At 37.7% G+C, this 27,563-nt stretch overlaps 1 protein-coding gene across 1 annotated transcript; it reads left to right on the plus strand.

The window, feature by feature from the left end:
* LOC134680361 (uncharacterized) lies at positions 1-27,473 on the plus strand. Its single transcript, XM_063539487.1, has 6 exons — positions 1-248; positions 23,478-23,631; positions 24,002-24,211; positions 25,191-25,327; positions 25,677-25,781; positions 26,595-27,473. The coding sequence occupies exons 2-6, from the start codon at positions 23,482-23,484 to the stop codon at positions 26,650-26,652; spliced, it is 660 nt and encodes a 219-aa protein (XP_063395557.1). The 5' UTR covers positions 1-248; positions 23,478-23,481; the 3' UTR covers positions 26,653-27,473.
* The last annotated feature ends 90 nt before the right edge of the window (positions 27,474-27,563 follow it).

The raw sequence follows: 27,563 nt of genomic DNA on the forward strand, positions 1-27,563 counted from the left end.
AAACAAACTGTCGCGTGCATTCGTTCAGCGGCCGCGTATCCGAACGCAGTGCGCGGGAAAAAATTAAGTATTCGAATTTACCGTCGCATTAAAAAGTTTTGCCGTGTTTTGGTTGGTTGGTGTTGTGATTTTTTAAATTGTTTTCGATTACAAAAATGACCATCTACAGCAAGATTGTCCAAATTATTTTGATTTGTGTGTGAATTGGATTGGATTATTGGATATATACCTACTCATTTACACGAAAGGTGCGTAAATACGAATTAAACGAATATATATTAATTCCCGTTGTGTAGTTTCATAATGTTAAATAATCGTGAAAGTTTAAATCAGTGTTAAACGAATATATACACGAATGTGGAATAATAGTCCTCTAATCTGTATACTTAATATAATTATTTTTAGGCCGTTACAATTATGCTCGATATATTGCTCAATAATCGTTTATTGCTCGTTCACTTTGTTATTTTAAATTCCATTTAGGTGAAAATCTAACGAAATTATATAAATACCTAACGTGCCAATTTCAAATCACTAGCATCTGTCTGTACCTATGTAGGTACTTAGGTACTATACCTACTGTACCTACGTAATCTTACCTAAACACTGTTGTATTTTTTAACCGACTTCCAAATCCCAAAGGAGGAGGTTATCAATTCGGTTGTATGTTTTTTATTTTTATTTTTATTTTTTTTATTTTTATTTTTATTTTTTATGTTTGTTACTCCATATCTCCGTCATTACTGGACCGATTTTGAATTTTTTTGTTTTGATTGAATTTATATACATACAGATTGGTCCCGTTTTTGTCAAAACCCAGTTCTGATGATGGGATCCATGAGGAATCGAGGGAACTCCTCACATCTTAAAGGCATACATATAGTGATTTTTGTGTTTTTATCAACAAATCAGGCATATACACCCAAAAAAGTGACATTTGATGAAGTGGAACTGCTGATGATGATCAGAACGGAACTCTTTAACGACGCATAGTTCACGGTTGGCGATTTGTCCTCTTCGTTATGTTTGTTAAGCAAGTTAAGTTTTAAAGCCACATTTTTGTCAAGCTCGAGTTCTGATGATGGGATCCATGAGGAATCAAGGGAACTCCTCAAATCTTAAAGGCATGCGTATAGAGATTTTTGTATTTACATCAGAAAATCAAGCATTTTCATTAAAAACTGTTGCATTTGATGAAGTGGAACTGCTGATGATGATCAGAACAGAACTCTTCAACGACGCATAGTTCACGGTTGGCGATTTGTCCTCGTCGTTATGTTTGTTAAGCAAGTTAAGTTTTAAGCCACATTTTTGTCAAGCTCGAGTCCTGATGATGGGATCCATGAGGAATCAAGGGAACTCCTCAAATCTTAAAGGCATGCGTATAGAGATTTTTGTATTTACATCAGAAAATCAAGCATTTTCATTAAAAACTGTTGCATTTGATGAAGTGGAACTGCTGATGATGATCAGAACAGAACTCTTCAACGACGCATAGTTCACGGTTGGCGATTTGTCCTCGTCGTTATGTTTGTTAAGCAAGTTAAGTTTTAAGCCACATTTTTGTCAAGCTCGAGTCCTGATGATGGGATCCATGAGGAATCAAGGGAACTCCTCAAATCTTAAAGGCATGCGAATAGAGATTTTTGTATTTACATCAGTAAATCAAGCATTTTCATTAAAAACTGTTGCATTTGATGAAGTGGAACTGCTGATGATGATCAGAACAGAACTCTTCAACGACGCATAGTTCACGGTTGGCGATTTGTCCTCGTCGTTATGTTTGTTAAGCAAGTTAAGTTTTAAGCCACATTTTTGTCAAGCTCGAGTTCTGATGATGGGATCCATAAGGAATCGAGGGAACTCCTCAAATATTAAAGGCATACGTATAGATTTTTTTGTATTTTCATCATAAAATCAAGCATTTACATTAAAAACTGTCGCATTTGATGAAGTGGAACTGCTGATGATGACCAGAACAGAACTCTTCAATGACGCATGGTACACGTTTGGTGATTACGAATTTCGATTTTGACTTGGACTGGGACCCGGACTCGGACTCATACCCGGATCCGGTTCGGACCCGGACCTGGACTCGGATCAGGATTCGGACCCGGACTCGGACCCGGACTCGGACCCGGACTCGGACCCGGACTCGGACCCGGACTCGGACCCGGACTCGGACCCGGACTCGGACCCGGACCTTGACCCAGAAAACCACTATGATACCTTAACTAAATAAACAACTATGATTACCTACCATAAAATTAGTGTAGGTATAAAGTACGATGATGCCAATCTTACTAGCCCCTCCCGCTTAAACCCCCGTACAACGCACGGCATGCGCCATTAAGTGGGTTAGGTTAGGTTTGAACTGCGATCCTCACAGAACCGAACAAGAATTAGGTTAGGTTAGAACTGCGAGCCTTACAGAAACGAAATGCTACTTGAAAAGTGGGTTTGATTAGCTTCGAACTGCGATCCGCACAGAACCGAACTGCTATCTGAGGAGTGGGTTAGGTTAGGCTACAACTACGACCCTCATGGCTCCTCTTCACGATGGGCCAACGCCGGCCACTCCAAGGGACTCCGACGCCGACCACTCCGTTGGCCCATCCTGTAGAGGAGCAATTATACAGAAGCAAAATGCTAGTAGAAAAGTGGGTGGTTTTACCTCCTTTTCTACATAGTGTACCATCTACAATAATCTTTCATCGGCCCCCATGGAAGTCGGTTTTTTTTTCTTAAAAATTATGTACAGTTCTGATGTTAGTGATTAGTGTCATTTATACCTATTCATAAATACTTACATATTTATTTTTTTATTAATTATTTGTCTTTGAAAAAGTTCATTCATTTTCATTTTCATTTATTCACTTCAATCAATTAGCACTTACAGATAAACCTTACGTGCTAATTGGCATTACATTACTTAAAAGTGATGAAGAAAAAGTTATTACTTATCAAAAATAAAAGTCTAAGCCTAAGACAAGTAAGTAAACATGGTAAGTCTAAGTCTTAGACGGCTCAAGACCGAAACTTGCTAAAAGTTATGCTAGAAGTTAACTTAGACTCTAAGTTAACTTTTAGCATCGATTTGTACAGAACAAAGTGTGAACAAATTTGACATTCACACACTTTATCGTTGGAAATTTCATGCAGAGTTAGCATGGTCCGACTTCAATAACCTTAATTATCTATATATATATATATATATATATATATATATATATATATATATATATATATATATATATATATATATGTATATGACATTTCGACTCGACTGCTTAATAGTAAACTGGTGCAAACGAAATAGGTATAAAAACAGAGCTTTATAAGCTCTACGTTACTCGAAACTTATGTTTTTATCTACATACCTATAGTATTAGGTACCTACCCTAATACCCACTACATAGAGTAAATAGCTTCTAAACTAATTGCCTATTCTGTGACACCGTTTCCTAGGTTCAGATTATCGTAATGACTACTAATGACACAGATACCCATCATCATCGCAAATATGGCCATTATGGCCAAGTAATAAACTGTCTGCAAACTACATTAATCATGGCAAGGACTAATCTCTTGAATATTATTTACTATGTGTTAGTAACTAATGAGGCCGTAGGATAACTAGGTTGTATAGGTAGGTACTTACCTAATACAAAATATTCGACATAAAATAAATATGCATGGAATAATTAAGAGATATAATACCTAATCAGATAATTTAAAGCACCTTCGTATGCACTTTCGCAGCTAGCTTTACATAACAGTGACCATCAGTGATAGTTTTAATGACGATTATATTTAAAGGTAATAAGACTAATAAGTAAAGGTAACCTATTAAGGTAATAACGCATAAAACTTCTTCTGGTCCACATATATACCTGTTGTGATTATTTTTACACAACGTCGGTGGCAAACAAGCATATGGCCTGATGGTAAGCAGTCACCGTAGCCCATGGACGCCTGCAAGTCCAGGGTTGTTTGATGCTCGTTGCCAACCCTTTAAAAACCATATACACTTGTTTGAATACCATATTAAGCCATAGGAAGCCCACATTGTTTGACACTTCGCGAATTGCCTGCAACTTGCAACAAGTTCCACTCTGATTGTGTAGTGTAGTGCAATCATTGCACCCATCCGGGTGCATATCGGTGAAATCTAGTGTTTAATCGCTCTTACATGATATGGTTAGTACCTACTGGTTAAGTCCAAAATGGTTAAGGGTTTGTCAGGAATAATATCCTGACAAAAGTCAAGACACTCGAAACAGACACACAAACCTACCATTCGCTAATGTGACATCAACCTAAACCTCTTCTGACATTTCCTGGACTAGACTGGAAAATCCTGACTTGGCAACCCTACACCTAGTGGAAAGCGACAACAGAGCCTAAGATGTAGCTCACTAATTTAGTAACAGCCTAGAGATAGACCAAGAAAAGTCTGCAGCGATTTTGATAGCCCACCACAGTAGCCCACGCAGTTCAAGTGTTTTTAGGGTTCCGTACCCAAAGGGTAAAACGGGACCCTAATACTAAGACTTCGCTGTCCGTCCGTCCGTCCGTCCGTCCATCCGTCTGTCACCAGGCTGTATCTCACGAACCGTGATAGCTAGACAGTTGAAATTTTCACAGATGATGTATTTCTGTTGCCGCTATAACAACAAATTGTAAAAACAGAATAAAATAAAGATTTAAATGGGGCTCCCATACAACAAACGTGATTTTTGACCAAAGTTAAGCAACGTCGGGAGTGGTCAGTACTTGGATGGGTGACCGTTTTTTTTTTTTGCTTTTTTTTTGTTTTTTTTTTGCATTATGGTACGGACCCTTGCGCTATGGTGCCCTTCGTGCGCGAGTCCGACTCGCACTTGCCCAGTTTTTTTAAACTACAAACTTCTATGAAATTATGACGCACTTGCGCTGCGTGGGCTATCAAAATCGCTACAGACTTTTCTTGGACTAAGTCTATTCACTCTTGCTTTAAACCTACTTAAAGTACTTAATTATATCTTTTAATTAAATTCAAAGGCCTCCGAACGAATGTAGGTAGAGGTAGTTTGGTTTCTTTTAAACTTGATCTACGCCAGAAACCAATTTAGGAATGCCACTCCTTATCACCATACAAGTCTTCAACGTTTTTGGGCAAAGCCTAAAACTAACAAGTTAATAAGTATATATTATAGGTAGGTATTGAACCTAAATACCTCCAAGTGCCCTTTAGGTCTATTCAAACATCAAATACGTTAATGGCTAATGCATACGGTTAAGTGGGTCGAAATTAGTTTACGGAGGTCATCTGCAAGTTTAAGACAAAAAGCTGTCATATGACTGATACGACTGACTATGATTTGACTTGTTCGAATATTCATTAAATTTAATTTTACAAAATACGATAAAAACGTATTCACCCAATAATTGAGACTATAATCACCTATAATATATTGAGAGTCGTACGATACGCCTATTTGGGCTTGTGCGGGTGTCAGATGGGCCTTGGAAAGTAACTGGGAGGTAAGGTTAACGTCTTTATTCGGCATTGGTTATCATTCCAATGATTATGGTAACGATTTTACTGTATAATGTGGATAAACGAATAAATTTAGGATTTAAACACCCGCGCCTTAAATAAATACCTACTACTGCAGTGTAAACTGCTGATTTTGTCCCTAGATTGTAGGATACCATTTGCAGGTCGAGTTTGGCGACGTCATTTAAAGTTCAAGAATTCATGGTTTAGTATAGGTATGTACCTACTCGTAATACCGATTTCGCTAGTGTTTATTACCCCCAATCAACGAACAATGCTAACGTAAACGTAGCAATTATTAATTAATTTACAAACTACGACATCATCCCAGGCGCAAATGTTGTCGATCATCCCATCGCAGTTCTAATGAATCCTCGTGAACGCCAGGTGCCGCTCCGTTGGTGGGCTGAGGATCGAGAATCTTCTTCTTCGTCGGTAATCTTGACAAAGTGGTCGTGGTCATCACTTCAGGTGTTAGTGGCAAGCTTCACAACACGTCGCCACTCTTCTCTGATGTAGTGATGATGAGCCATTTACTGCCGCTTTTATCTGGTTCCACCTCATAAGCGATCTTCCTCGTGGCATGGTATCCTCAACCTTTCCCTGGACCACAAGTCGCTCAATAGCCATCTCCCCTCGACGGCATACGTGACCAGATACGATACCCAATCACGCAGATAAAAACAAAGTTCACATCGCATCGCATCCCGATTGAAACTTTTGAGTGAACACCCATAAAACATTGTCCCAGTCCGCCTCTGTTCGTGACGAGATAGAAATCGCTTGGTCACTTAGAAAATTATGTAAATTTTCTTATAGAGGCACTAATTTGTTCGTGTATCCATCCGCGAAGGTCGGCAGATTGCATGCGTGACTCAGACCTTCATTGTTTCTTTGGCAATTATTAGGTATCTCGGGTCGCGTGTAAGGCCTACGTAATATTGTATACCTATACGTGTACTTTGTGATATACTTATTTATAGGTCTACCGGTTAACTGAGACTTGGCTGAATGAAGCTGATTTGTATTGTACGTAACAAAAATGTAGCATAAGTATAAACTGAGTTTATTTAAACAATCGCAATTTATTTATAATCGCAAAATAAACATAAACTTAATAACTAAAGTATGTAAATAAATTAAAATTAATTAAAAACCATAAAATGCATGGTGCTGAGGATGGGATGCTGGCAGCATTTCCTCGCTGAATCGCAACTATTTTTAACAGTCCCATCATCTACAATTTTGTATGTAGGTACTCTTCGGGTATCAATTTCATGCAATTGCACGAAGATGCCAATTTGCTCTCAGATTCATGGTAATTTCTAGATACTTATTGTATAACTACTTAAAAGTAGGTATCATTCTTTGATAGTTTTTAATGGCAGGTGTTGTTTTGACCTATCGCATGATGTTACTGCAATTATTATTTATTGTTATTATAACTAGTATTATAAAGCTGTCAAGCTATATTTTATAGTCACTTTATAGTTTATATCTAGTATTTGCGGTAGTTATTTTATTAAAACGTGTTCGGTTAAAGGATGACTCACGTTAGTCCGGGCCGTGTCCGGACCGGAGCTTCCGGCGCTTACTTTTCTATGACATGACAGGCGATCACGTGATGCTTTCCATAGAAAACGATGCGCCGCGCAGGAAGCTCCGGCGCGGAGACGGCCCGGTCTAAGGTCCCGTTCGCACGACAGCTTAAAAAGCGTTGCGTTAAAACCCGACGTTGGCGCTTTTTTACCGTTTCTAATATTTGTGTTCATACGAACGCTTAAAAATCACTTGTGAGTCGTACTGCCACGTACGCATCTCAGCAAAGCCATACTTTATTCACTATTACGACGTATTATTTGAATATAGCTTGAATATTTCAGGAATTAGTAAGCATAAGTTGACATTTTTACGGTGAAACTAATAATAATCTTGACGATTGATACCAAAAATTGACACTTGACAGCCAACTGACAGCAGTGCCGACGCTTTTTAACGCTTGTGAGAACAGATACACGGAGTTCCGTATGATCAATTCAATTGACGGCCAATGCTCAACGCCGAAAATCGAACAGTGCTCGATAAAAAAGCGCCGCACTTAAAAACCGCCTTCGTGTGAATACATACATGGTTATCCATTTGTGTCATTCAAACGCTTTTTTAACGCGCGTAGAAAAAGCTGCCGTGCGAACGGGGCCTAACGTGAGTCATCCTTAAAGCGGTGAATCGGTGTCCCAGAACCGCGGATTTAAATCACGCTCCTGGCAATTCAAAAACTATATAATTTTGTTGTAGACGGTTACGTGAGTAGTGAGCACAACATTAAAATTACAATTAAGTAAGTACCTATACATATATATATATAATATATATACAAATATTTCGCGTCAACGATGTTGTACCTACAAATGTTCAGTGTACCAGATGAAACAATGCACTAAAAGTATTTGCCGCAATCTAATTGTTCTACATCTCTATGCAGAAACAGGCAATAGAAATAGACATTTAACTATGTATTTTTGCGTTGAGCTATTAGAGAATGCTGACTAAGTACACAGGTACCCACCTATTTCTGCAAAATAAATGTACCTACCTGCTTACTCAATAAACCTACCTGTGACAGGAAATATTCCAAGATAAAATAAAGAATATAAAGATAAATTAAACGTTGAACCTGCCGTAACCTTCGCCGTGGTTGCCTTTAGGAGCGAGCTTTTACTTTAGAGCACCTTGAGAGTCTTGAGACATTTGAGACGGCCCGGCCCAGCTAGGGTTGCCATAAAAAATGGAATAGGTATCCTGACAATAGTCCTGTACAAATTGTACAATACAAGACAGAATAACAAATAATAATTAAATTAATAAAACCGGGCAAGTGCGAGTCGGACTCGCCCACCGAGGGTTCCGTACTTTTTAGTATTTGTTGTTATAGCGGCAATAGAAATACATCATTTCAACTACAGTGGAACCTGGATAATTGCAATCTCAAGGGACCGGCCAGTTTTTGTCAATTAACCAGGTTTTTCATTTAAGCAGGTCGTGTCAATTAACGAGGTTCAAAAACTCGTTGTGTCAATTATAGAGGTTTTCATTAACAGAGGTTGCGTTCTGACAAATTTCTTTTATGGAGGTGCAAATAACCCTTTAAAGTAGATTTACACGCTTACGTTCTGGGTTTCTGGTCTATATATTGCTTCTGTCTATACTTGCACTTTTACACTACATTAATTACCACTTTATTTTCTCATCATTTGGGTTTAAAAAATTCCCTTGAATTGTAGAAGAAAGTTTTATTAGAATATAAAAAGCCTACTTTGTTTTTTATTGATCAAAACTATTTCACCTACTACTGTGATAGATACCCAATAAATAAATTGAATTCTGGATGGAGATATAAATAAAATGATCATTGCTATTAAAATATTGTTTCTGCTGTTTACAACTACATTATTTCAATTACAGAGGTAATAAGTAAGGCTCGTTTCAATAATAGAGGTAAAAACAAGAGCAAAAATAACGGATTTTTTAGCACAGTGTCAATTATAGAGGTCTTAAGTTGCGATGTGGTCAATTACAGAGGCAAAATTATGAAAAGCACTAAAATCTAAATTGCAATTATAGAGGTTCCAAAATTTCAATTATAGAGGCCTTTTGGTCTCAAGGGACCGGGACCGGACTTTTGGTTGCAATTATTGAGGTTTTCCATTTATCCAGGTGCCAATTAACCAGGTTTCACTGTATCTAACTATCACGGTTCATGACTTTCATGAGCTACCTACAGCCTGGTGACAGACGGATGGACGGAAGAACAGCGGAGTCTTAGTAATAGGGTCCCGTTTTACCCTTTGGGTATGGAACCCTAAAAAAGGCCTATGGTTCCGATTTCCGATACCAAAAATGTATGATTTGCTTGGAACATTTTAAATCGGGGGTTAAATCCTTTTCCCAAATAAGTCACGGCGTTCGCCGTTCACAGTATGCTATGGAAACATACAGATTACAGATGCGATGAATCACGCTAGACCGGGCCGTGCCCGGGCCATGGCGTCCGACATGTCGTTTTCTATGACGCCTGATCGGTGATCACATGGTGCTTTAAATAGAAAACGAAGTGCCGGAAGCTCCGGCCCGGCCCCGGCCTGGTCTAGGGTGGGTCAACCTTTACTCACGATTTTTTCTAAGTAGACAATTAATGTGTTATGACACACTCAACACACACACACTCTTGACTGTACATGCCACCGAGGTCAACCTACACGAATCTGAATCTGACCTACTGACCACTGACCAGAAACATCTTGCATCAGTGACCTTACTGCGAATTCGAGTCTCGTTAATAATTTATATTCTTACGAGTTTGTGTATCTAATATTACCTACTGTGGGAGGAGGTAAAGCTAGCTAAAGAGGTGCGTAAAGCTCTAACATACTCATATCTCCCTAATCATAAATCATAGGTAAGTAATCAGTAATCAATTAACCTTTGAACCTTTTTTTTATCCCTTAGCAAAATTGACAATACAGTACATTTTGGGATTAAATTGGACTTTGTCCATCTGTCATATTTTTTGATAGGACCAATAAAGCTTTTCCTAAATTAGAATTGCCCGTAAAATAATCTCGCTCGTGTCTTACCAATTTGCTTTAGATACTTACTTACCTATTATGGTGTAGCATAATTATTTTCCATCGTATTGCACGGAAATGTACGAACGTCGATCGTTTCGATCGTATCGAGTCGATATTTTGTTACGATAGAATTAGTTGATGTTTATTTATTTTAAAAATATTGCCTCTAATTATCGTTTTTCTACAGCTGTCAAATTATTGTTATAGTTATGATTGATTTTTCTCCTTTTTTTGTTTCATAGTGTCACATAAGTAGTAAAGAAACAAGTAAAGTTGGAGTATAAATTCGAATTGGAGGTTACTTTGGGAATAAATTCTATCGAGCGAAGTGTTATGAATCGTGTATCGAAAGCTGTGTTATTAAAGATAATATAATCAAGAATTATATTTATTTTTCCCACGTCTACAAATATCAACGTTTCTTAGAAAAATAGGATAATTATTGGGGTATTTTTACATTTCTGGCTCAGGGAACGGCCTTAATTGCTATTTCAGTCAGCATCGGTACAAAAAGTAAGTACGTAAACTAAACTGAGGTTGACTGAAGTAGCATGGCAAATACGAACATTTCCGAGAAAATACACACAACTGTCTTCATCATTCATCATTAAAGCATTTTCCAGAAAACAAAATTAAAACGATGACGCAGGCATTGTTAAAATTTTGGAAGCATACAATACACGTAAGTACTTAACTAACATCGTTATGCATCGTCAAGTACCTTCTTCGACGTAGATTTTTTCTTGTTTCTGACATTTTGACCTCTCTCTTGTGTCACGTTAATGTATGTGCACGACATTTAGCTGTAACTTTAAAGAATAAGGAATTCATTATTTATTATAAATATATTTGTTACAACCATGTTACAACGCAACGCACCAATGGGGCCTCTCACGTAGAGTATATAGATATACCTACTGCATTATAGAATAAGGAAAATTATAGTAATATGACATTAAATAAACCTACTCCCATATGATACTTATTAGTGTCCTTATAATTTCAGATTCATTTCTCGAATTTAGCAGCTTGCTTCATTTTTGACCGACAAAATTTGGTGGATAGATAGTTCTAATCTATATGTCGGCGGCCGATCGTAAGATCAGGCATATCGTAATGTTCCTGTGTAATGTTTTGACGATAGTCACATTAAACCAATATATAGGTAGGATAGGTTCATTAGGTTGCTTCAGATGCCCGAAGGGCAAACTGCCCAGAAATAGGAGCTCCGCTACGCGGGGCTCCGTCCACTCAGGGAACGAGTCAAAGATTTTCACGTTTCACTATATGCCTAGGAATTTCACGATATGCCTGATCTTACGATCGGCCGCCGACATATATATATAAAAATGCAATTTCACCGTATGTCCTAAAAAAATCTTCCACTGAGTTACGAAAACCTATAGTTATTATAACTACCCGAAAATGCACAAATTGTTTGTTTAGGTACTTTTATCTAAATACATGAAGATACAGACATAAATCTAAAATCTCCCATAAAGTAGGCCCCTATGAGTTTGCAGATTATTACGACAAGTGAATGAAGTGAATTATGCATAAATTAAGCCTGAGAACAGAGCAAGGGCTTGTCTGACAATAAATGGGAAATCACCAGCAATAATACAACATACAACAGAATTATGCGATCGACAACACAAACGCAATTCTTCCTATTCGCGATTCCCATACTATATAGATTCCACACAACTGCAGTTTACTACATTCGTGATTCCACACAGTTGCTTTTTTTACGCAATCGAGTTTCTTCCTATTCGCGATTCTACACAATATTTTTTCGACGCAATCGCAGTTTACTACATTCGTGATTCCATACAAGCGTTATTTTAACGCAATTGGAATTCTTCCTATTCGCGATTCTACACAATATTTTTTCAACGCAATCGCAGTTTACTACATTCGTAATTGCACTCAGTTGTTATTTTTACACAATAATACCTATAGCGTTTTATCTTAATAAATTCATATTTTTAACTCGGCCGCAATCAAGAGGTGCTGGTAGGTGGGTAGGTAGTCTAGCGGTGGGAGCGGGCGACTTTCAACCCGGAATCACCTGGTAATGATCAAAAAATCATATATACGTACCTAAAAACTCATTGGTAGGTACGAGCCGGGGGTTTGAACCCGTGACTCCGGGTTGAAAGTCGCCCGATCCCACCGCTATAGACTATCTACCCACCTACCAGCGCCTTTTGATTGCGGCCGAGTCAAAAATATGAATTTATTAAGATGAAACGCTATAGGTATTATTGTGTAAAAATAACAACTGAGTGCAATTACGAATGTAGTAAACTGCGGTTGCGTTGAAAAAATATTGTGTAGAATCGCGAATAGGAAGGATTCCGATTGCGTTAAAATAACGCTTGTATGGAATCACGAATGTAGTAAACTGCGATTGCGTCGAAAAAATATTGTGTAGAATCGCGAATAGGAAGAAACTCGATTGCGTAAAAAAAGCAACTGTGTGGAATCACGAATGTAGTAAACTGCAGTTGTGTGGAATCTATATTGTATGGGAATCGCGAATAGGAAGAATTGCGTTTGTGTTGTCGATCGCATAATTCATACAACAATGTCTACGCTTTTTACCTGTGACCAATGATTGATTGCCAACGCATTCCTTCCTAATGTACGGTTATTTGCTAATGTTGTGGTAGGTATACCAATATATATGTATACCTAGATACTCAATTAAATCTAGTAGGTACAGTTGGACCTTGCTTATCTGGACGGACAAAAAACCGGCTGGCTATTGACGGCCAGAGACACTGATTTAAACTTTCATAATTTTTACTCATTATTATTTACAACGACGGGACTTAATTGCGTAAAATTAAATTTTAAATTCACCTCCGACGTTTCGAGGACGGACGTACGTGTCCCCGTGGTGTCCGAGAAGACTGGCACTAAAGTTGACACAACATCTTCTAGGTCTAGTGCGCAAAACGTTCAAGTAGGTACATATGTAATACTTATATGTATGTATATACTATAGTCTAGTCCTTCTATAAGTAATTAAGTATATCTTAATTAATTAATGTAGTCAACTAACTTTCTCTACTCTCTAATACAATGAGATTAGGCCAGTGCCTATAGATATATATATAAGTGTATAAGTGTATAGAGTGTCATTTTAAACGTCAACTTCTATGAAATTAGAACGTGTAAATAACACTAGCACTGCGTGGGCTATCAAAATCACTGCAGACTTTTCTTGGTCTAAAACTCTAGGTTGAAGGACGAAGGTGACGTTAACAGACACTTAAACAGTTGCATACATATGTATAGTAATTATAACTAATAAAACTTTATATTGCTTTATTGGATTTTATAGTTTGTAATTTTACGAGTTGAACTTGGTATATTAATTAACTAAATAACTACCTACATTAAAACCTAGTAAGGTTAATAATTACCAAGGTACAAAAGGCATTACTTAGGTAAGGAAAAACAACACACTAAAAAATAAAAGTTACTTAATCTTACTAGCTTCTGCCTACAACTTTGTCTGTCTAGAATGATGATGATGATGATTAGAAAAAAATCGGACAATTGCGAGTCGGACTCGCAAACCGAGGGTTCCGTACTTTTTTTAGTATTTGTTGTTATATAGCGGTAACAGAAATACATCATCTGCGAAAATTTCAACTGTCTAGCTATCACGGTCCATAATGAGATACAGCCTGGTGACAGACAGACAGACGGACAGTGGAGTCTTAGTAATAGGATCCCGTTGGGTACGGAACCCTAAAGACTACATATTCTATGTCCTTCCTTCGGTCTCTATCTTCATACCAATTTTAATCAAAATCGGTTCAGCGATCTGCGCAACAGACCGCGCGAGAGTTACTATTGCATTCATAAATTTTATAACTGACCAAGCGTTACCGAATCTCCATTTCAGCTTGGGCAAAAAATGCTTTCTTATGTGGTGTTTTTTTCTGTACGTCGCAATTAGGTAATTCTCGTGAAACTTTGTGAGCAGGTTCTATGATTAAATAGATTATTTGTCGAACCGGTTTCCGGTTTTTTTTTTTCAAAATGGCGGAGCCAGATTTATTTATTTTTCAGTTATGCTCGTGAGGTCTACTCTGTCAGCAGCCACTAGTATTAGTAGGTAGTAGGTAGGTACCTTGGAATAAAGTTCTAAAAAACTCTACACCGAATTAAGATTAAGGTGTCGCTATAAACGTAATACTTATGTTCAATTGTTCATATTGACCTGACGCACACACATTCCCAGTCCCACCACGACCATAAGTATTACCAATCCGGGTAATACCCGACCATAGTCAATTGCGACACTTTTTTTATTCCGCAACGTCCCAAGGTCCGCTTGCGACAGCTTTCGTGTTTAATCACATTGCTGACAATTACGCTGGCGAAAGAAACTGAGGAAATGTGAATTTTATCATCTTTATTCTTGAACCAATAAGGGTTGGTGAACTGCGGTTTGTGAGCGTTTGACATCTTTCGAGAATCTGAGATGTAAGTAGTGTATATATTACCTATGTACTTGTTTTCCACCGTATTTTCTCGGAAACGTTCGTATTTGTCATGATACGTCAGTCAACCTCAGTACCTACTTTTTGTGCCAAGACTAGGGTTGTTATACGTCCGGATTTGTCCGGACATGTCCGGATTTTTGACCGTTTGTCCGGATTGCGGCCGGACTTGGCATGTGTCCGGATTTTTAGGAATGACCTTATAAAAATAAAATGCGCGTCCAAGGAGAGGGCTACGAGATCGGGCGAAGGGAAAGGGAAAAGTAGATCCACGATACAGTACACCCCAGAGAGCAGCAGCGCGTTGGGGCGTCGTTCAAGCTACGCCAAATCTTTGCTACAAGAAATGTCCAGGTTTTTAGGGTGATGTCCGGATTTTTATCAGGACATTTAATTCTTCCATATGGCAACCCTAGCCGAGACTGACTGAAATAGCAACCCATGTTCGTACGATTCCGTGAAAATACGATGGAAAATAATTATGCACTATATCTGTAATAAGAACACAATACAACAAAAGACACCAACGGGCTTTTGATTTAACGGATTAAGCCCGTGAACACATGTACATATTTACTATATTAGTGCCAGCGGCACTCGGCAATATGCAATAAATTCTGATGGAACCCAATATATAATATAATGGAACAGTCATCGGACCTTGGAGCACATTGCAAAATGTAATTTTTAATACAGTTGCTCAAAAAGTGCTACTTTACGTAGCTGTTTAGCGTGCGGAAAGTTGGTTATCTCGAACTAGTGCTTTTTACTTTTCCAATTTTTTTAAATTTATACTTGTTCCAATTCACGACTACTTATTGATGAGTGTTAATATTAGTTTCCTTTAAACGTCGTAATCAGCATAAAAACCTACCGTTAATGTAAGAATACGAAAAATATTACATATTTCATATTTAATTACTTACCTCTTCATCATTATAACACGTTTATTTTTTAATATTCAATATTGAAAATTCCGTTCTTAATAAGTTGACTGAATGGAACGGAATAGCTGCCAAACGCCCATAGATATAATATACTTAAAGACGACGTCTAACCGAGCTGTCACTGTTACCACTTTTGTTTAGTGTACGATTAACAATGTTTTTCTTATTTTTTCGCAACTGTATTAAAAAACGTCGTTCGATACACGTGCGGAAATGTCATTCTTCACTCGTCCCGAGTCTTGCCACTCGCCTGCGGCTCGTGGCAAGATATCTCGGTACTCGTAATACACCTAGTAATGACATACCTTCCGCACTAGCATCGAAATGTACTATTTCTTAGACCATTAGGGTAGATGAGATAAAGGTATGGTTTGAGTTGCACAAACGCAATCAGTATTAGGTATGCAATCAAAATAATATAACAGAAATTACAGAATGATACGCAAGGTAAGTACTACCACTTGGGCTGTTCTAATAAATCTAACGAAGTACGAAATAAAACTCTAGCTCTACCAGTAACTTTGTCGCCTAAAAGTACGGGATCCTTTGCATCAAAAGTTCAAAACTACCGGACTTATTGACGCTACCGCCCCGTACCACAGAATAAAATAATAGTACTAGGTACAGAAGATTCACTCTCTAACAAAACGCGTCTATTACGATTAGGACAGATATATATGACCGCTAGGTGGCGCAAGCGCCACGCGCATATGCCTACTTGCTCGTATTGTAATGCCTTTCATTATGCAACAGTCTAATAAACTGTATCATGTTCTTAGTTAAGGCGTTTTGGAACACACTACGATCACGTGACTATAACGTGACCGACGCGTCCAAGCAAAAACTGTAACGAACAAACTGACTTGTGGAATACACGGAGTTCTCAATTATGTTATTGTTTCATTGAATACTAATTGCTTAACACGATACATGGCGCAGTCGCAGTCTACTCCGTCAATCATGTCGATGTTTAACATACCTGAAAAGTTAAACGTATCAGGAAATCTGTCGGAGAATTGGAAAACGTTTGAACAGAACCTGAAAATATATTTGGTGGCGTCCGGCTTAGACAAAAGCGATGACACAAGGAAAGTGGCGATCCTTTTAAATGTAATTGGTGAGGATGGCATTAAAATCTACAATAACTTTGCGTTGACGACGACGGAAGACGTAAAGTTTGAAGATGTCATGAAGAAGTTCAAGGACTATTGTGAGCCTAAAAAGAATGTTCTTCATTCAAGGTTCCTTTTTTACACCAGAAAGCAGGAGGAGAGCGAACCATTTGACAGCTTCCTAACTGATGTAAAGAGGCTAGTTAAGAGTTGTAAATTTGGAGCGGAAGAAGATGATGCTGTTCGCGACCGACTCGTATTGGGTACCAATGACCTGCATACCCAGAAGAAGATAGTCATAGAAGGCGATGCAGAATTGGACATGGTAATCACAAAGTTGCGACTTGCCGAATTAGGACGTCAACATGCTGCAGAGGTCCAAGGCAAAGTCAAGGTTGATAAGGTGATTGAAAAAAAATCGAACAGCAAACCGGTACATAATAATAATATGGTACTGAAATGCAAATGGTGCGGAGAACAACATGAGCGTAAACTCGAAGTGTGTCCGGCTCGTGGCAAATTATGTACAAAGTGCAATCGGTACAACCATTATGCTACAGTGTGCCGCAGCAAATATGTAAAAGCTATTGCAGACAATCAGGAAGATAGTGATGGCGAATTTTATTGTGGCAGTGTTCAGAAGGTACGTTCTAAAGAATGGACACAAGCATTATTAATAGAAGACACCAAGAGTATCAAGTTTAAGCTTGATTGTGGTTCAGATGTTAACTTGATTCCGTTCAGTGATTATCAAGCGATTAAACAAAGAAAAAACCTGAAGTTGGAATCTTCTAAATGTAATCTCTATGCTTACAACAATACAGGGATAAAAGTATATGGCTCTATATTGTTGGAAGTCAAATTAATGAGTAAATGCTATTTTATAGAATTTATTGTTACAGATTCAGAGTTTCAACCAACCCTGGGCAGAGATGCTTGTTCCATGCTAGGTTTGGTTGAAAGAAAATACATTAATAAAATTGACTCACTGGAAAATGACATTGTTACAGATGATCCAAGGAAAATTGAATTAATTGCAAAGTACCAAGATGTATTTACTGGGACAGGGAGATTTCCAGCTGAATGTCAAATACTACTAAAAGAAGGGTCTGTACCAATTTCAAAACCACCTCATCGTGTTCCTCTAAAATTAAAAGAAAAACTTAAGTCTGAACTTGAACGATTGTGTAAAAAAGGTGTCATATCAAAGATGGATGAAGCCACAGAATGGATCAATAGAATTGTGATAGTTGAGAAAGACCAAAATGCAATCCGTGTGTGCTTAGACCCTAGGGATCTAAATAAGTGTATTCTTAAGAAATATTATGAAATACCAACTATAAATGACCTTAAATCTAAAATATCTGACGCTAAATATTTCTCGGTCCTAGACTTGAAAGAGTCTTTTTGGCAAATTGGTCTTTCTGAATCTAGTAAAAAGCTTTGTACATTCTCAACAGTCTTTGGCACATACAATTTTAATGTTTTACCATTCGGATTAGACATTTCAGCTGAAATATTTCAAGAAAACTGTGAAAATTGTTTCAAAAACATAGAAAATACATTTATATACATTGATGACTTTTTAATATATGGCAAAACAAAAGAGGAACATGATGTGGCTTTAGAAAAAGTCTTATTAAGGGCACGAGAATTAAATATTAAATTTAATCTTAAAAAATTTCAATATCTCCCTGAAATAGTAAAGTATTTTGGTCATGAGATAATTAATGGTTGCCTGATGCCTGATAAAAATAAGGTTAAAGCTATAATGGATTATGACTCGCCCTCCGATAAACAAAGTTTACAAAGGTTTCTGGGCATGGTAAATTATATGAGAGATTACATCCCAAGATTGTCCGAATTAACAAGCCCGCTAAGAGAACTTTTAAAAAAAGATGTTATGTTTCAGTGGGGAGCGACTCATGAAAAGTGTATTGAACAAATCAAAAACATTCTTATTAGTCCACCTGTTTTAAGAAATTTTGATCCCAAGCAACCTTTAACTATCCAGACTGATAGTTCAAAAAATGCAATTGGCTGCGTTTTGATGCAGTTTAAACAACCAGTTGCATTTGCATCTAAAAGCCTAAGTAAAACTGAATGTGAATATGGTCAAATAGACAAGGAATTTTTAGCCATTTTATTTGCTTGTAAAAAATTTCATTATTATATATATGGTAGGCATACTGTAGTCCAAACTGATCATCAACCATTAGTTGCATTAATGAAAAAAGAAATTTATTCCATTGCATCACAAAGACTACGAAAAATTAGATTAAAACTAAATATATATGATATTGATGTCCAGTATGTTAAGGGTTCACAGATGTTGATTGCGGATGCTATAAGTAGAGCCTCTTCTAAAGCTGAAGCTAGTACACTTGAACAATCTTTGGACCATGTTGTTCATACTGTGAATGTATGTGATAGCTTTCTCATAGAGATTACAGAAGCCACATGTAAAGATGCAGCACTATCCCAAATGATAGAATACTGTAATAATGGTTGGCCTACAAATATTGATAAAGTTAAAGATCTTGTCAAACCTTATTGGAAATTAAAAAATAACATTGTAGTTGAAAATAATATTGTATATTTAGATAATAGGATTATAGTTCCTTCATCTCTTAAAAAAACTGTTATGGAAAGAGTACACTCTGCACATTTTGGTATCACTAAAACGCTGGGTAGAGTAAAGTCACTTTTCTTTTGGCTAAACATGAAAAGTGATGTCATTGATACCATAAGTAAATGTCATTTATGTGAAAAATATAGTACTAGAAAAGTAAAGGAATCCTTATTATTAGATGAAACTACACCATCACTCCCATATCATAAAGTGGGTTGTGATTTTCTAAATTATGGTAATGAAAACTATCTAGTAGTGGCTGACTACTATACTAAGTGGTTTGATCTAATAAAAGTTAATTCTATGACTGCTGCAACAGTTATAAAAATATTAAAAACCTTATTTGCTACTCATGGTATACCAAACATTCTCAGAGCTGACAACATGCCATTCAACTCAATTGAATTTAAAAACTTTGCAAAAATGTATAAATTCTCTGTTGTTACATCTAGCCCGCTGTATCCTAAATCGAATGGCTTTGTTGAAAAATATGTTGGTATAGCAAAGAATATGTTAAAAAAATGCAAGGATGAAAATTTAGACATACATCTTGTTATCTTAGAATATAGGAATAGCCCAGTGATAGGTTCACCATACTCTCCATCTCAATTGTTGTTTAGTCGTTTTACTAAGTCTACACTGCCAATACACAACAACTTGCTTGCACCAAAAGTAGTCACTGATTTTGATAAGTATCAAGAAAAAAGAAACATTATGAATAAAACTAATTATGATAAAACTGCCAGACATTATAATTATACTCTAGAAAAAGGGCAAGATGTTGTATATCGCAGAGAAAATGTATGGTTGCCAGCCAAAATAGTGGACTCTCACAGTTCGCCCAGGTCTTACTTGATCCAAGATGATCAGGGTTCTATGTTAAGAAGGAACTCTTCGCAACTGAAGCCATCAGCAACTTCCAATATACCATCAGATGTTTCTGTTAGCTCGCCGAGGCGATGCGTTATACCTGAGGATGGGGACTCGGAGTTGCCTATGGGTTCTGAACGAATGATGGAACCTGGACCTTCGGCTAATTGTGAAGGCAGACCTAAACGTGTTATTAACCCTCCAGCTTATCTTAAAGACTATGAGACAGACTTATCACATAAGGGGGAAGATGTATCATGTTCTTAGTTAAGGCGTTTTGGAACACACTACGATCACGTGACTATAACGTGACCGACGCGTCCAAGCAAAAACTGTAACGAACAAACTGACTTGTGGAATACACGGAGTTCTCAATTATGTTATTGTTTCATTGAATACTAATTGCTTAACACGATACATAAACTACTATCAAAGTATTTACTATAATGCCAACTGACTTAAATGGCATTTAAAATCGAACACCTGCTTATAGCCGCCACCTAGTGTAACCGCCGAAGAGGTAATATTTAATAATAATCGGCTCGATTCGGGAAATGAATTAGAGACTCACATATAAAATAGTATAATATGTGACGTTCCACGGAAAAGATACCTTATGGTGGCTGGCGCTTACGTCGTCGCATAGCGCCGCCATTATTATGGAGCGGCGTTAATAATAGCGTAAGCGCCAATCGCCATAAGGTACCTTTACCCCGGTGGAACGTCACATATCTTTACTATATGGTATCTAGTTAATCTCTAATTCATTTCCCGAATCGCGCCGAATATCAAATAGTTTCGCAAAGCTTATTATCTTGATATAGCCTGAAAGTTTTTAGTCATTGGTGCTATTTGCAGATCGGTTAGTGAGAACGGCATGTCGAAAGCAACTTTTGAATTTGGAATTCGTTTCGGTAACAAAATGTAACAATTGAATGAGTTTTCGAATGACTTATGGCGGTTATGCGTGTTGGAGCAATAAGTGTGTTAGTGTGTTGTAATAGTGTGGTATGTTTCGGTCTAAACAATCTTTAGAAAAGTAACACTGTTAGAATGGTCCTATTATCGAGTACCGTTTTATATAAAAACTTTTAATGTAATCAAGGAGAAATATTTTTCTTACGACTATTATGTTCATTAGGTACAAATATATATAGGTATAAAAATACATATGTACTTCCCTACAGTATATTTTTGTATCTTTTGATGTAATTACTGTTTGTTGTTATAATAAAAAAAAAAGTATTCGTGTTGGACTCTCTATCTCATGTCATGCTGGCCATGTATTTCTAATAATATGTAGGTATGTACGTGCGACAGTGCATGGCACGACCTACGATAAAATATTCGTAAAGAATTCAAGTTACAATGGTTCTGATCTGATCTGAAAGCTCGAGCTTCAAATGCAACTCAAGGCTTGCCTGTGGGTTTGGCCACGTTTATATGAAGCAATAGTTAGATTGTCTCGGATAAAGTAAATTGTTCTCTTGGGTATGTTCAGCTCACTTAATTAGGTACCTACCTACTTTCTGCATAGTTACTATTCAATAGCAGACAATATAATATATTCAACACTTTCAACAGAATATACTTAAGTGTCACTTAAGTGTACCTATGGTGTTCTTCGATGACGTTCCAGTCTTAAAGCCCTTAAGGGTTTCCAATGACTTTTGAGTTTCCAAACGACGAATAAAGATCTGGAATCAAAATTAAAACAGGTTTCTTAAGTTTTCAGGTTTCACAGGTTTCTTGAGTTAAGTATTCAAGCAGAAAAGTAATTAGTCTGATACAGACAGAGATTAGTTCCCCAATTCTACATAAGATAAGATAAGATAAGATAAGATGTTTATTTGTATAGTCATGTACATGGGATGTTATTACAGTTATACAGGAAGCTTCCATGACACCCTGTCAGGGCACACAAATTGTCTTATATCTAGCTTAATACTAAAGTACGTTACAGGCCATGCATGCTATTATTATGTCTAATATTTTGAATTAATGTATAATTAATAATTAGTCAGGGCGAATTTCGTATTAAGTTGAATGTCAATGTTAGTTTGATTACAATTTTTGGTATAAGGTATAAGTAGTGCGGCTAGCTTTCATCATTTAAAAAGTTATCCACTGAGTAATAGCATTTTCGTATTAGGAAAAGGTTTTTAGTTTTTTGTGAAACAGTTTGTCATTTGGTTCCAATTTGATCTCATCGGGTATTTTGTTTACTACTTGGATACATACGAAATGGGGCCCGTTTCTATAGATGGCTAATTTAGAGCTTGGTGTTTTTAATTTGTTTCTATACTGGCTTCTAGTTTTGTATGTATCCAATTTAGCTTCAAATAGATCGGGGTTTTTCCTTGCAAATATAGCGGCCTCCATTATGTATATTCCCGGAAGTGTAAGTAGCTCATATTGTTTGAAGAAAGGACGGCAACTGTTTGGGATCCGTATATTTGCCAGGATTCGTACACATTTTTTCTGTAGGACAAAGAGTTCGTGAGCGTCAGTGCTGGCTCCCCATAAGACCACACCATATCGGAGACTAGAATATATGTACGCGTAGTAGACGGATAGTGCAGACTCAAAATCTGCATTTAACTTTATCACGTTAAGCGCGTAGATAAACTTTGTTAGTTTTGTCTTCGCGCCTTGTACGTGGGCCTTCCAGTCTACTCCGGAATCAATGAAAACTCCTAGTAGTTTAAATTCTGTGACTTCCTCTATCTGGGCGCTATTTATGTGTAGGTTCATCTCTAAAGGCTTTTTCTGCTTGGGTTTAAATTGTATAATTTTCGTTTTACGTTTCGTTTTACATATTACGAGTAATACCGCCTTCGAAATAGATTATAAATATATAGATAGACGATCAAGCGAATCTTGTCAGTAGAAAAAGGCGCGAAAATCAAATTTTCTGTGAGACGATATCCCTTCGCGCCTACATTTTTCAAATTTGCCGCCTTTTTCTACTGACAAGATCTGCTTGACAAACTTTATCTTACAGATCATTAAGTTTTAGATTTTATTAGATAGATATCCCCACCCACAAGATGGACAGACGACCTTGTTAAGGCCGCCGGAGGACGCTGGATGCGGGTCGCTTCCAACCGGTACGAATGGAGGTCCAAGGGGGAGGCCTATGTTCAGCAGTGGACGTCTTATGGCTGAGATGATGATGATGATGAGATAGATATCGAACTCATAACCGTATTCTCTTCTCCAGAATCATGGCAGAATCGATGGAGACCGGAACGTCGCTAGCATGGCGGTTGCTCGCTACGCTAGAAGGTGGCTCGCTAGTGCTAGTCGCGTCAGCGCTGCTAGCGTATAGCGCCCGGCAGAGGGCGCGTGAGCGGCGCCCGGTTCACACAGTTCTAGTATGTATACAATCTAATTTATTTACCACGACATAGGGTAATTGCGTCAGTTTACCGTCCAGTGTAAGTTTCCGTCCACTTGATGGATTACCATTTTTTTTTCTGTAGATAGACAAATTGTTTAGATATTAAGGATTGCAATAAGTCCAAATTTGTGCAGCAATGAAGGTTTATATTCAAATTTAGTCAAGTGGACGAAAACTAGAGCCGGACGAAAATTAGCGCAATGACCCTCTCATCATATTATATCTAACACTTTCTAAAGTCAAATAGCTCAGTCAGCAGGTACTAGACAATCATGATTCTAATGGAAATGAAACTTGGTTCAAGATTATTTCTTTAAAAGCGCCTCTTATTTTACTTATTTCAGATATCAAACGCAACAAGCGCGTTAGGAAAAGAAATAAAAACGCGGCTAGAATCGCGTGGGTGCATTGTTAGCGTGCCAAGTGACACGAGCGGAGCGGAGGCGGAGGCGGGAAAAGTCGACGCACTAGTGGTGGTAGGACAAGACGCCAATGTTGAAAGTTTGGACGGCCTGGCGGATCTCGTAACGAGAGATGTTTATGATAATTTAAAGGTAGGTAGCACCTTTTTTAAAGTTTTTATTTTACACAACTTAGCTCAACTACTGACAAATTACTTCAGGGCTAAGAAGCCTAAAAAGTTTTAAATAATCACTTCGTGTAGGTAGACTCTCTGTTAAAAAGTAAAATTTGCGAAATACTGTTTGTTGCGACTTGCGATTTGCAAAACCTGTTCGCTCCGTCCGTGCGCCAAAATCACGTCAGAACCAACAAGTGAAATATAATATACGGGTATAAATATATAGGTTTTACTTCATTATCAATTTTAAATATGACTAAGGGTAGGATAGCACAAAGGAGCGCATGAAACGCATGTACCGAATAATCTCATAACGAAATGTGGAAGTACACTTCGTACGGTTATGAGTATATCACGATATTACGCATCAGCTATTCCTTTGTGATTTTCCTCAACCTATCTTATTATATGCAATTTTCTTGACCATCACTAATAATTATTAGTCAGTGCATAATTATATGTCTTCAATCAACTCATTGTTAGAAATGACTCGCTGTTTATGCACTTAGTGATATGTCAGATCTAGTAGGTACTTATATCTAATTATTAAAATCTCTGCTACTGCGATGTCAAAGTTTTACCTACAACGTAATATTTGGTACATCTGATGTTATATTATGATGCAGGGAAAACTTCAAAAACGGATTGTTTTCTTTATAATCCGAGTAACATACGTAAAAATACGTAGAATAATTACGATGGGGCAATGCACTTCCCTCTAGTATCGCAAATAATTTGGTGAAATTACTTTCCGTTCGAGATTTCCTAAGCGCGAAGTCTGATTGTGCATAAGTCTAGATATACAAAAATACAACAACAACAACAACAAGATTGTTTTCATTTAAAATCTTGTTGTTGTTGTTGGAGTTCTGCTGCAGAATTTTGCAACCGAAGATTGACTTTAAAAGAAAAAAATACGAACATGCCTAAACAGATGCTGCCATTGATTACAGGTATTAGAATCGTTATCACGGCGTGTGCACCGCGGCGGCTGCGTGGCGTGGGCGTGCGCAGGAGCAAGTGGTGTGAGCGGCGCCGGCGATGCCTTCGACACCGTGCTGAGAGCCAGCCTGCAACATGTCGCTAATAGGTACAGTCTCCATCAGATATTTTGGAGCGGCCGAGGTGCGAAATAGAGTCGATAGAGTTTCCTGGCGACTAGCAGTATCAAGTGTCAAACTAGAGTCTAGTTTAACACCTGGTACTAAGTCTGGTCTAGTTACTAGACTAAATTTACTTATTTAGGAACAAAATCATGAGTAAAAATGTTGTCAGTCACTTGATTGCTGAAAAAATTGTTGGAGCATAGGCTGCTTGGAGCGTGCCGTTGGAATTTTAGTCTCTTTTTAGAGAATCAGTGACTGTGTTTCTATTTTTTTTAGTGTTCACAAATTACAGATCAAATAACAATTAAATGAACTCTACCGTTTACGTTTCAGGCACAACTGCTGTCCGATATGGGTGGGGCGACACCCAACATCATTGGCAGCGGAGCGCGTGGTCGCTGCGCTCGTTCCTTGTACCACATCCGCTTTCTCCGTGAGGTAGTTTGATGGCTTCAACTTGTTACTCGCATTACAAGACAATGTCTCATCTTAGCCCTTACCCCGGTTGCAAGCTCTTGTGAGTCGAAAAGTGGACTTTGACCACGTTTCCTTCTGGCTCAGGAACAGCCACATAGCTGGACGTTTTTCCTCCATTTCGAACTATCTTCGGCTTTCCCGCAATATCAAGACAGACTATAAGATTAATTGTTAAAATTTTACGTTTAAAATATCAGCAATACGTCGCGATCAGCAGAACACAATAGCTTATGAATTGTACCACACGCACATCGCCGCCCGCCTGCAATACGGCCACATCTCAAAATGTATGATTATATTGATTATTGATCATTCAATCTTAATTAAAAATAATATAGTTAAGTTTCCTTTAAAAAATTTGGTGCCGTAGTGGCCGTATTCGAAGGCACGAAACGACATAGCTCATGAATTGTACCACACGCATATTATCAGCTTTCTCCATCGTCTCTTTTACCTTGGAAGGCCAAGGAATTGCATTCAGGAAAAATATCGAGGGTCACCAGCTATAACAGAAAATGTTGCATCAGACGAGGACAGCGCTACAGGAAACAGACTGCACAACAGGGTGACGTCACTCAATAGATTATGCACGAACCGATAAATTATATGGGTAAGGGTGGTATTCCAACTGTCCAATTTCACAACGCCATCTAGTGAAACCGCTGCGAACAATAATCATACATGCGAAATATCGAACGCAACATACGTACTACTACCGCCCTCTAGCGACGAGTAGATGTTTTAAAAAACTAATCTTGGTCTGCTTTGTTACAGAAATGCAGCTCACAAAATCGGCGAGTACCTTGGCAGATGGCTCAAGAACATAGCTTAATCATTTACCTCAATCGGCTCAATCAAATTCAAAATACTAGCTTATATTTTAGGGCTTTCCTAGAAAGTAGAAAGTCACCTATAGCACAGAATAAATAATAGTACTAGGTACAGAAGGCTGTGGTGACTGAGGGCCTACCGCGAAACACGTACGACGTGTTGCCTCTCAGTCGCACTTGTAAATTCGTACGTAAGTGTGACAGGGAAGCAACACATCGAACGTGGTTCGCGGTAGGCCCTCTGTACAGCCGTACAGTAAGTTGCAGAGATAACTATCCTCCCCCCTGCATTGAAATTTGTTTGTAGGAGGGTCAGTTATCTGGGTACATGGACACCCAGTGCAATAATGTGAGTGCAACTAGTGCAAATGACCACACTTCAGAGAGCTATCATAAGTAATTTAATATTTTGACGCATTCAATGCCAGTGCGCGCTACGACCGTTACCGATTACGTGGTTTTTCCGCTTAGACCGCTTAGTTCATAGTGAAAAGCGCCAACAAAAAAAACCCGCTTAGCGGGTCGATGGAAGTGCTTGTGTTAAAACACGTGCATGAACTACCTAATATAACCAGTGCATAAAGTACTACCTATTAAAAATCAATGGAGCTCAGTTTAAACTAGGGTGGTCCTCCACCTATCCAATTTCTCCATTTTGCCTTAATGAGAGAGCGAGATGCACTGACATTGGACAGGTGGAGTACCCTTTTATACCTGAAAAAAGAATTATAATTAATATAGGTTTCTGTGTTGTAAATACTAAATCGTTTTAGTTAGTAGGTAGGTATTATTTTTCATGTTTTCAATAAAATTATGAAGTACATGGCTTTGTTTTATTTACTTTATCATATCACTATTATATGTATATAGCTATTATACCTGTGGCCTATTTTATAAAGCTACAACTTACAAT

This window comes from Cydia fagiglandana, chromosome 3, assembly GCF_963556715.1.
Source record: "Cydia fagiglandana chromosome 3, ilCydFagi1.1, whole genome shotgun sequence".
Classification (NCBI taxonomy): Eukaryota; Metazoa; Arthropoda; class Insecta; order Lepidoptera; family Tortricidae; genus Cydia; species Cydia fagiglandana.

What these genes read in the sequence shown, in the direction of transcription:
- LOC134680361 (XM_063539487.1), top strand. Translation starts at nt 23,482, where the DNA reads ATGGCAGAATCGATGGAGACCGGAACGTCGCTAGCATGGCGGTTGCTC. An exon ending in ATGTTTATGATAATTTAAAG is followed by an intron (nt 24,212 to 25,190) that starts GTAGGTAGCACC and finishes CATTGATTACAG; the next exon opens with GTATTAGAATCGTTATCACG. An exon ending in ACATCCGCTTTCTCCGTGAG is followed by an intron (nt 25,782 to 26,594) that starts GTAGTTTGATGG and finishes GCTTTGTTACAG; the next exon opens with AAATGCAGCTCACAAAATCG.